The sequence below is a fragment of the Rhinopithecus bieti genome, unplaced genomic scaffold (assembly GCF_001698545.2).
Source record: "Rhinopithecus bieti isolate Rb0 unplaced genomic scaffold, ASM169854v2 scaffold_23918, whole genome shotgun sequence".
NCBI lineage: Eukaryota > Metazoa > Chordata > Mammalia > Primates > Cercopithecidae > Rhinopithecus > Rhinopithecus bieti.
In genome coordinates this window covers 1100103-1111547 of record NW_016811178.1, presented here as the reverse complement: position 1 = coordinate 1111547, position 11445 = coordinate 1100103, and the positions used below count along the sequence as shown (strand labels likewise).

The following is an 11445-nucleotide window of genomic DNA, read 5'->3' as shown; positions in this document are numbered from 1 at the left end:
AAAATACAAAAATTAGCCAGGTGTGGTGGCTCACACCTGCAGTTCCAGCTACTCAGGAGGCTGAGACAGGAGAATCGCTTGAACCCAGGAGGCAGAGGTTTCAGCGAGCCGAGATCATGCCATTGCACTCCAGCCTGGGCATCATAGTGAAACTCTGTCTCAAAAAAAAAAAAAAAAAAAAATTCCTTGCGCAAATGCCATATTAGACAATAGTATTACTAAAATAATTGTATGTCCAATGCTTGGCATTTTAGTGAAATGCACTTTATGAACAATCAACATTTTAACTTAAAATGTTGGTCATCTGCATATTTTCCCCCAACAATTAACTTTAAACTTTAAAACTAAAACAAGCATGATTACAAAAAAGTTAAAGCAAAAATCCTAAAAGCATTTCTAAGTTGAAATAGATCTCTTTGGTTCTTCCAAAATTTATTGAGCAGCAACAATATGTTGATATTTTGCTGGATATGGGCGGTACAATGATGAAGAAAAATAGGTCACTGCACTTAAGGAACTTAGAATCAGGGAAGAAAGAGGTATGTACAGAGATGATTTATAATGTCAGATGAAAATACTTCTGCAGAGTCATGCACAAAAATGCTTTTGTAACAAAGGATGGAACAATTAACTCTGCCTGAGGCTCTCCTGGAAGTCTTCCTTAAAGAGAAGGCCTAAGACAAGAGTAATGAAGATGAACAGATTCTGGATAAAAGCTGAGTAGGGAGGGAAAGGAGGTCTTCCAAGAGAAAAGAGCAGTGTGAGCAAAGTTGCACGAACTGAGACAGGCTCTGAAGTAAATAGGAAATAACGAGAGATTTATTACAATAAGAGCATGAACTACATGGGGAAGAGAGATTGAGGTGTTGGAGCCAGATTACTAAATACTTTGAAGATCGGTTAAGGAGTTTGTATTTTATCCTGCAGATTATGGAAAACCAATCTGGATTTATAAGCAAGGGAATGGTAAGATTAACTTTGAAACAAATTACACCAAAGGAAATAGTATTCATTTCCTTGTAGCTTGTTGTCTTCTTATGTTGAGAAGCTTAGGTTAATGAAACAGGCAGACTTCTGGGGTCAGGTGAGGGTAAGAGAATGGAAGCCTAGTTCATCCTTCCCATCTTTTACTAGGTCAGCATTTGCTGTTTGTCTAGAAGTCAACCAGTAAGGAAGAGAGCATACTGTTGCAGAAGGCTGTACGGATCATTTTTCTATCTTTTGAAACAGGGTCTCACTGTGTCATCCAGGCTGGAGTGCAATGGCGTGATCAAGGCTCACTGCAGTCTCAACGTCCTGGGCTCAGGTGATCTTCCCATTGCAACCTCTTGAGAAGCTAGGACTACAGACGTGTACCACAATCCCAGCTAATTTTTTGTACTTCTGTTTTTTAAGAGTCAGGGTTTTTCCATGTTGCCCAGGCTGGTGTGAAACTCGTGGACTAAAGCGATCCACCCACCTCAGCCTTTCAAAGTGTTGGGATTACAGGTATGAGCCACTTTACCTCATTGATCATATTTCCATTCTTGTGATTTTTGTACCCACTGTGTAAATATTATGAAAATTCGGTTTTATGCGTGAAGTGAAAATTGCCACTATCCTCAGAGGTAACTCAGGTAACTCACATTAAAAAGTAGATTCTGGGCCAGGCATGGTGGCTACTACCTGTAACCCTAGCACTTTGGGAGACCACGGATGGAGGACTGCTTGAACTCAGGAGTTCAAGACCAGCCTGGGCAACATAGCAAGGCCTCATCTCTACTAAAAATAAAAAATAATTAGCCAACCTTGGAGGTGCACACCTGTAGTCCCAGCTACTCAGGAGGATGAGGTGGGAGGATCACTTGAGCCTGGGAGATCGAGGCTGCAGTGAGCTGTGATCTCTCCACTGCACTCCAGCCTGGGTAACAGAGCAAGACCTTGTCTTAAAAAAAAAAAAAAAAAAAAAAAAAGCAAGCAAATTCTGTAGGTATTATCCAGAGTGGAAGTAGTGTTCTGGGAACTGCGAATTCTCTAAACATTTCCTCTACTGCAGAGAAGCCCAAAGGAATATGGGTTCAAATATATGTTCATATATGTTCCTTAATTACATATAAAAATGTGCCATGACACTCTTAAATAGTACATCCTAATAGAAAAAAAAGAGAAAGAAAAAATGTACAAAAACAAAACGTAGCATTCTAAATCCTTCCATTGCAGATTCACTGTAATATCTGTAATATGGGACCATGTATCATCTTTCATCCTCTTTTCTTCTCCTAGAATAAACTACCTCATGGGAAACCTCACCGTATTTCAGAAATTTAAACAGAATCAGGTTGCTTGGCTTTCATATCAACCATGCCAGCCTCTCTTTTGTTTCTCCTTCATTTATTTATTCATTTAACCAACAAATATTTATTGAGTGCCATGAATATTGATTGTATATATAGGTACCAGTTGGAGAGCCAGGAAAATCAAAATAGATCTTTGTCCTCATGGAGTTTCAATCCTAGTGAGGGAGAAAAATACTAATCACTCAAACAGTGGTGCTACTATCATGGTCCAGAGCCCAGCTGGGGCATCCCTGCCCCACTGAGAGGTAGATAAGATTGGCTGGAGTCGGAAGCTCTGCTCCACACATGTCCTGGCATCTCCCTGTCTCATGGTCTGACAACTTCTGGTATGAAGCTCTCACTGTACTGCACCTCTTTCAAAAAAGAAATTAACATATCTTCATTCCAGTCTCCACACGACACTCAGTCACATAGAGCATTTGTAAGCGTGTCTGACTTCAATGAAGATTCAGTGGTCAGGGACCGTCCACAGCATGGCTACACAGTGAGTGAATATGCAAGAAGCATTTGAATACTCATAGTTTTAAATGTCTGTTCAACCACTTCTGTTTCTCACTGGGCTTCCATCTGTTTCAGTACTTAGCCTTCTGCCATCTCACTGGTTCCACCTTTCTCCATGTCCCTTCTCTCCTTTTCTTTTGCTTCCTTTCCTACCAATTGCTCAGAAACAAGCAGACAACCAGCCAACCACAGCAAAGACAATGAACAACAAACAAATTCCTTTTATTCTTTCATGGAGCTCCGCTATCTATTTTGTCACTTGGGACCCTGGAGACACCCACGCTCTCAGAGTTATACCTTCTACTCCAAAAGGCGTGTCTATATATTATATTCAGCAAAGACATTTTGCATCCTGAAAGAAACTGTGTTACCATCTGTTAATGTACATACATATATATATAGTTAGTAGTTAGTCTGGATATATTACAAATGATGATGCATGCTCTGACAGAAAAGTAGGAGGTTGGGAGGAACAACAAAGTATATAGTATTAGAACAGCAGACCAGATTTAAAATGAGAAAGCCAGGCAGTCTGGCTTCTCTGAGAAAGTATGACATTTCTGAAGCCTGTTAGCCAGGTGAAAAGTGTGGGGGGAAGAGCACTCCCAGCAGGAGAACAACATGTGCAAAGGTCTGGACGTGAGGAAGACTGTGGAGCACTGGAAAGAGTGGGAAGGGGCCAGCATGGCTAGATCCCAAAGGGCCAAAGAGAAAGATGGGGATGAGGGTGGAGAGGTCAACAGGGGCCAGATCAAGGGAAACTTTGCAGGTCACATGACTCCCATTTTTAGGTTCCTGTCTCTTCCCTAACAAATGACATGACAGCATGAATGAGTTTTTCTAAAGTTTGAGTTTATTGGTTTTTGAAACACAGTCATGCCAAAGCTGACAAACTTGTATAGATACACACCCACACATACACACACATACACACACGCGCGCACACACACACACACACACACACATATGGTACATAAAGCACCTTTCCCCAGGGCCATGTCACTTGCCATTATTAAGAAGTCTATCCTATAGCCATATACATGATTCTAGATCACCCAGATAATTAGCTGGAAATTATCTTCATACTCATTTTCCCTCCACAGGAATGTTTCCTGAAGAGAAATCCCAAATATGAGGGTTTCTGAAAGAGCTTTAAAAAGTGTTGCCTGCCAGCAGCACATGGATTCTCTTTTCAGGGTTTGTATCTACCCAGCTGACACACCCATTCCCCCCTCCCTTCCTCCCAGAGCAAGTGACTTCTTGTTCCACCCTGCAGCTTACTATTGGCAAGGCATGGCAGGAGTGAATCTAGGTTCCGTTTACCACCAGGGTAAATTGCCCTCTCTATCACATCCTTATGGAAAGGCACTTTTTCGGGTTCAGCACGTCCCCATGCATTCACAGGTACCGAAAGTGACATACACATACATTGTAAACATTGTGCCCACTGCTCTGCAAATGTTCATTTGGCCCTTAGCAGTTTACACATCACAGCAGATTCATGTATTCATGATGATGTTCATTCTGTTGTTTTCTGGAAATAAATTATGTTGTTTGCTTGCCCGGTGGCACCTGCCACAAACCATCTGACTTTTCTTCTCCACTCTTATTTTTCAACTACCAATATCCATGCCTTTTAAGCTGCCTTTTTATTGAAAGTAATAAATTAAGATATTCATCTTGAGGTGGCTTCACCTTTGCATAAGAATCATCAGCATATACATTAGCATGCTCACAGTGTTGAGTATACAGGAATTCATTTCAGTAGCAACAATACTCACTGACCTTAGAAGGAAAAATTTCCTTTTATATTTACTTGTTAGTCTAACACAGTTGTAACTTTCCATACAGTATAATATTTTAAAATGAAGATATCTTGTGGAAGTGTATCTTCTGTGGCTTTTCTTCAAAATGAAGCCATTGGTCATATGCTGAGATTGAGTTTGCTGAAAGTGTTAAGACTCCATCTGGTCATCTTGTGAGTCAACACTTATAGTGGAACCTTGGCTGCTGGTATCAGCAGTTTCATAGGACTTCTGGTCTTTGGCAAAGTTGATGAAAACCTGATTTTTCAGGGAAAATAAAGCCATTAGTGCCTGGTAAGCCAAAGGAAGAAAGAAAGTTAATTCATATTCTCTCTCTCTCTCTCTCTCTCTCCTTCCTCGCTCCTAGTGCAAGCGTGTATATACGTGTAGACAGGCCCCTATAAAATCTACTTTTGTAAAACTAGGATTTGGATTTTATAGGGGCCTGCCTACACGTATATACACGCTTGCACCAGGAGTCCTTTCAGAAAATCAAATTTAACTGGGGCTTGAAAATAGCACCTATATCTATGACCATATTTATGACTATGATTTTACTTATAATCATGTCAATCATAAGCCATAGTTGACTATCTGTAGCCACATTTCTGCATTCATATGACCTACATCAATATCTCTATCAAGTATAAACAAGGAGCCCAGCCCTATGCCCTTATTGAATGATTGTGTAGAAATGTTGAGATAAATTTCACTGGTTTCAAGAGTTAATGCATTAACATAAAATTTGTATAGAAAGCCCATGTTAACACTGTGTTCAGTAAGCCAATTACTTAATAGGCAGATCTTTTCACTTTGGTTAAAGTAATTAAATCTATTAGTCATAGTTTCACCCAAAAACTATCGAGAGTCTGTTTTTTTGCCATGGTGCTGGTAGTTGGTCATAAGTCGAAGACTAAGTCTTCATTTTTGGCAAAGTCATGATTGTCTAAAGCCCCCATTAAAATGCCTAAAGCCCCACAAGAAAAGTTGTCCATCAAATCCAGCACCATATAATGACCCTTAAAGGCCTTACTTTCAGACCTAGTCCAATGACAGATATAATCAAACTTTCTATGTGTCATGTTGGTTGAGCTGTGTAAAATTAAGACAGTACAGAAGTGATAAAGGATGACCTAATAAGTCTCTAGTTATTGAATGCAAATGTAATTAAGACAGATGATGTAAGTGAATGGAAAGGATTCTGCATTTACCACTTTAATTGCCTGAATTTAACAGATCTAAAGGTCTGGCACCAAATTCTAATTACCCTATCCAACCCTAATCCAGGAAGTCAATCAATAGAAATGTTCTTTAAGAAACCTACCATGGAAGAAGGAAGGAAAGTGTCAACAGCTGTTTGTTATGTATGTGAAAATAGTGGGTATTTTTTCTTTATGTATACATATAACTTTATGGATACAGATGTCTTATCAAATGGAAAAGTTAGTGTCTTTCACATCTTTTAAAATATCCCCAAGTTAAGTTAGAAATTGATTAGGCTGTTTGCTAAGTTTTCAGGTGCAAGATTAGATATTAATTCAATTAAAACAAATTGAATGTCATTAAAAAGAAATAACCAGAATGCATAATAATATTAATATGTGACGTTGCACACGTGGATCATGGTATATATCTTACCTCTTCCAGAGTGGTCTGACTCACTAAGAAATTTGTAATATTTAAAGCAGTCTTGTTGGTTTCCAGCAGATCAAAAATGTTTGCGACTCCTCCTGCTGTGACTGGTACATGATACTCTAGCATGCTGAGGTGCTGATCCTGTGGGAACCAAAGGAAAAAAAAATTATTTTGCAATGTCTGGCAATATTGACATGACTAGACATAACTTTACCAAGAGTTCAGGAAAATGCTGAAGTTCATTCCACTGAAAATGATGCTACAGTATAAATAACGAGTATATTTTGAAACTAACAGCTTGCAAAGATGAGATGAAAGTTTTGTGAATGTCAAAGAGAAAACAAAGTTAAAAGTTCATGAAAACTCCAAAGCATTCTATATTCATGTGAAGTTATACAGTCATTATAATCTTGCCTGGTAAAGAATCTGTGGAATGGTGTTTCACATGTCACATTATGCTCAGCTCACATAAGCTTTCTCCGTGCTCAATCTTAAGAAACTTCATTTTTGTATTAGAATTGTTCTAAAACGCTAAAAATTAGCGGTTCCATTTATACTGGCTAAAGACAGTATACTTCAAAAGCATTGAACCTCCTTCAAATGACAGTTCATCCTTTTCGCAAATCACCCTAAACTTCTTTTCAGTTTCTTTATTTTGGTCACCAGTATCACCATCTACTTAGTTTAATCCATTCTTGTTGCCTTGGAGTATCTTTAACAATTTGCTTTTCTGGATATTTAATCAGTTACCAGCTCTTATTTATTCTTTCCTTTAAAATACCTCTCAAACTTAACCTTTCCTCTCTATTTGCACCACCAATAGGCTTAACTTGATCCTTATTACTCCACATCTTAGTTACTGCAACAACCTCTTCAGAACCCCAGAAACACTGTACACTTACTTTCTTGCACAAAGCAGCTGGGATAATCTTTGCTGATACTTGTTTGATCAGGATATTTTCTTATTCCAGAATCTATCCCTGTGACCCCAATGAATCAGATCATGACCGTGTATTTCAGACCCTTCTCCTCCCGCTTTGTGCATTGCTTAGTGTCTCCCATCGACATGTAGTTGCATTATATCTGTTCTTACAATCGGGCCATCTTGCCTACTTTTGCTCTCAGATTGTTGTTTTGGCTATTTTCCTTCTAGACATCTAGAAACCACCACAGATTTGTAAAGAATGGTCTGCTAGGGAGAAATCAGACTTTTTATTTATCACTGCATTTGCCTTGTATAGCCCTGGTCCCGTGAGGAACAGACCAGGGAGAATGTAATTTCATCACTCAGTGAAACAACACAGATTTCAACCCAGAAATCCACTAAAAGAGAAAGCATTACTACCAACACAATTTGTGCAAGAAAGATGTCCTTTTACTTTTTAATTTGATTTAAATTTAGATGATAGAAAATGAGCTTTGATAAGAATCCTGAAAGCTAGGCCCAGTGTGGTGGCTCACAGCTGTAATCCCAGTGCTTTGGGAGACCAAGACAGAGAGATTGCTTGAGGCCAGGAGTTCAAGACCAGTCTGGGCAACATCATGAGATTCTGTCTCTACAAAAAATACAAAACTTAGCAGGGCATGGTGGCACATGCCTATATGCTTAGCTACTTGAGAGGAAGAGGCGGAAGGAGTCCTTGAGCCCAGGAGTTCAAGGCCGCCGTGAGCTATGACCCTGCCACTGCACTCCAGCCTGGGCAACATAGCGAGACCCTGTGTCTTAATTTTTTTTTTTTTTTTTTTTTTTTAAGAATTAGGAAAGCTATTATTTCCTAGAGACGTTAGCCAAACTTGGGGAGGCTGAAGCAAAGGTATTTTATGAAGATAAAATAATTGTTTTTTAAATGCAGTTTATTTTCTCTAAAATCACTTCAAATTAACATCGTGCCTTATAATTTATGGACACTTTATCATTTAATTCTCACATCAGTTTTGTGAAGTAGATGTTATTATAGTAGTAATCCCTTATTTGTGGTTTTGCTTTCTATGATTTGTTACCTGTGATCAACCAAGTCCTAAAACTATGAAATGGAAAAATATAAAAATAAACAATTTATAAGTTTTAAATTGCATGCCTTTCTGAGTAGTGTGATCTAATTTTGCACCACCCCATCTGGCATGTGAATCATTCCGTTGTCCAGCATATCTACGTTGTGTAAGCTACCTGCCTGTTTCTATATAAGAAAAAGCATAGTGTATACCAGATTTGATACTATCGATAGTTTCAGTCTTCCACTGGAAGTCTTGAAATGTATCACCCATGAATAGTGGGACACTCCTGTATTCCTAGTTACAAATGAGAAAAAAGAGGCCCTGAGATTAATGTCTTGCTCACATGGGCACAACTGGGCCTCAGCCCTAGTCTTTCCAATTTCTTTTTATCATTCCACATCCGATTACCTTTCACATCTGATTTCCTTTCAAAAACAATCATTTGAAATCATCATCTTCTACAAATTGCCTGTATATCAAAGATGTAATAATAACTTTTCCTGTCAAGTACATTTATTTTAATTAAGTATGGGCTATGTTAGGTAATATGCATATATCTATGTGTGTCCATCCCATGCCTGTGCATATGTGAGATGACATCAACTGTACAATATTTCATCTAATGTAGAACTTGAGGACTTGATTTCTACTCAGTCCTGCTCCAACTTTTGTGGGCTTATCTTTCAAATGAGGGGGACAAACCAGATAATCATTCTGGAACTCTGTAGCTGTTTGGGTTTTTTGCCTAAGAAGAAATGACCTTGGTCATATAATACCTGTCATCCCTCAGTTCCCTAATATATATAATGAGTAGATTAGCAAGGTATACAACTTGAAAATGAATACAATGTGATCATAAATCCTTTGTGAGGAAGAAACAAAAATATATGTATGTGAAAGGACTGTGTTAACTTTAAATAAGTACAAAAATATATAATTAATTGAAGATGCTATTTGTTCATACTCAGTATGCTTTGGCATATCTTATGCATCTTGAACTAATCTATATATTAAGATTAATAATAAAGCTGTAGTCAACTTGGAAATCACAAATGTTGCTATGACATTACCATCAAAACTAGTCAAGATCATAAGGCAAGATAATCATTTATATGGTTGGTTTTTGTTTTATTTTTTTAGATAGAGTCTCTCGCTCCGTCACCCAGGCTGGAGTGCAGTGGCATGATCTTGACTCACTGCAACCTCTGCCTCCCAGTTTCAAGCAAGTCTCCTGCCTCAGCCTCCCGAGCAGCTGGGATTACAGGTGTGTGCCACCACACCCAGCTAATTTTTGTATTGTTTGTAGAGACAGGGTTTCACCTTGTTGGCCAGGCTGGTCTTAACCTCCTGACCTCAAGTGATCACCCACCTCGGCCTCCCAAAGTGCTGGGATTACAGGCATGAGCCATTGCACCCAGCCATCAATCCCTTACTTTTAAGTATGTTTTTGGAAAGTGCAGCTGCATGAACTTCGTGAGGGTCTCCATGGTCACTTTGTTATTCTTCAAGTGAACTTTGACAGTAAATCCTCGTCCAAACCTAGAAAGAAAAAGTGCAAAATATGGTATGAGTTACATTTTGCTGAAATAGCTCCTCTGGAATTCTAGATAATGAAACAGGACCCAAGCCAACCATTATAGCCCCTTTTCTTTATATAAAGACTGTCATTTTGCCATAAAAGTTCAGGACATGTTGCAAACTGGAAATAGTGCACTGCTATGATTTTTTATTTATTTCTACCTCTATATAAAATCAGAGTCTTTGGACAAAAATTGAGTTGAAAAGAAAACATAAAATCTTGGCTTTCTATGACATTCATGAATTTGCAATGGATGTCAATTTCTGCAGTTAAATGCTTTCCTTTTTTTCTTCTTAGAGTATAGTAATAATAATAAACACAAAAAAAGAAGAATGTGCAGGTTTGTTTCATAGGTATACATCTGCCATGGTGGTTTGCTGCACCCAATTAAGTATTTCTCCTAATACCAATTTCTCCTAATACCAATTAGGTATTTCTCCTAATGCTCTCCCTCCCCTAGCCCCCCACCCCTCAACAGGCCCCGGTGTATGATGTTCCCCTCCCTGTGTCCATGTATTCTCATTGTTCAGCTCCCACTTATGAGTGAGAACATGTGATGTTTGGTTTTCTGTTCCTGTGTTAGTTTGCTGAGAATGATGGTTTCCAGCTTTATCCATATCCCTGCAAAGGACATGAACTCATCCTTTTTATGTGGCACATATACACCATAGTATTCCATAGTATTCCTTGTTGTATATGTGCCACATTTTCTTTAACGTATAATTGATGGGCATTTGGGTTGGTTCCAAGTCTTTGCTATTGTGAACAGTGCTGCAGTAAATATACATGTGCATGTGTCTTTATAATAGAATGATTTATAATCCTTTGGGTATATACCCAGTAATGGGATTGCTGGGTCAAATGGTATTTCTGATTCTACATCCTTGAGGAATCGCCACACTGTCTTCCACAATGGTTGAACTAATTTACGCTCCCACCAACAGTGTGAGTGTTCCTGTTTCTCCACATCCTCTCCAGAATCTGTTGTTTCCTGACTTTTTAATGATCACCATTCTAACTGGCGTGAGATGGTATGTCATGGTGGCTTTGATTTGCATTTCTCTAATGGCCAGTGATGAGCTTTTTTTCATGTTTGTTGGCACATAAATGTCTTCTTTTGAGAAGTGTCTGTTCATCTCCTTTGCCCACTTTTTGATGGGGTTTGTTTTTTTCTTGTAAATTTAAGTTCTTTGTAGATTCTGGATATTAGCCGTTTGTCAGATGGATAAATTTCAAAAATTTTCTCCCATTATGTAGGTTGCCTGTTCACTCTGATGATAGTTTCTTTTGCTGTGCAGAAGTTCTTTAGTTTAATTAGATCCCATTTGTATATTTTGGCTTTTGTTGCCATTGCTTTTGGTGTTTTAGTCATGAAGACTTTGCCCTTGCCTATGTCCTGAATAGTATTGCCTAGATTTTCTTCTAGGGTTTTTATGGTTTTATGTCTTATGTTTAAGTCTTTAATCCATCTTGAGTTAATATTTGTATAAGGTGTAAGGAAGGGGTCCAATATCAGTTTTCTGCACATGGCTAGCCAGTTTTCCCAACACTGTTTATTAAATAGGGAATCTTTTCCCCATTGCTTGTTTTGGTC

The 11445-nt window shown here is 38.5% G+C and overlaps 1 protein-coding gene across 1 annotated transcript in view; it reads right to left on the bottom strand.

Moving 5' to 3' along the window:
- Positions 1–4685: 4685 nt before the first annotated feature.
- Positions 4686–11445, bottom strand: part of ABCA12 (ATP binding cassette subfamily A member 12) — a 221857-nt gene continuing 215097 nt past the window's right edge. Inside the window, exons 51-53 of the mRNA XM_017893499.1 lie at positions 9706–9811; positions 6281–6418; positions 4686–4900 (exon numbers count right to left, since the gene is read on the bottom strand). Coding sequence (XP_017748988.1) covers positions 4793–4900; positions 6281–6418; positions 9706–9811 — 352 coding nt within the window. The 3' untranslated portion in view covers positions 4686–4792. The remainder of the gene's footprint in view (positions 4901–6280; positions 6419–9705; positions 9812–11445) is intronic.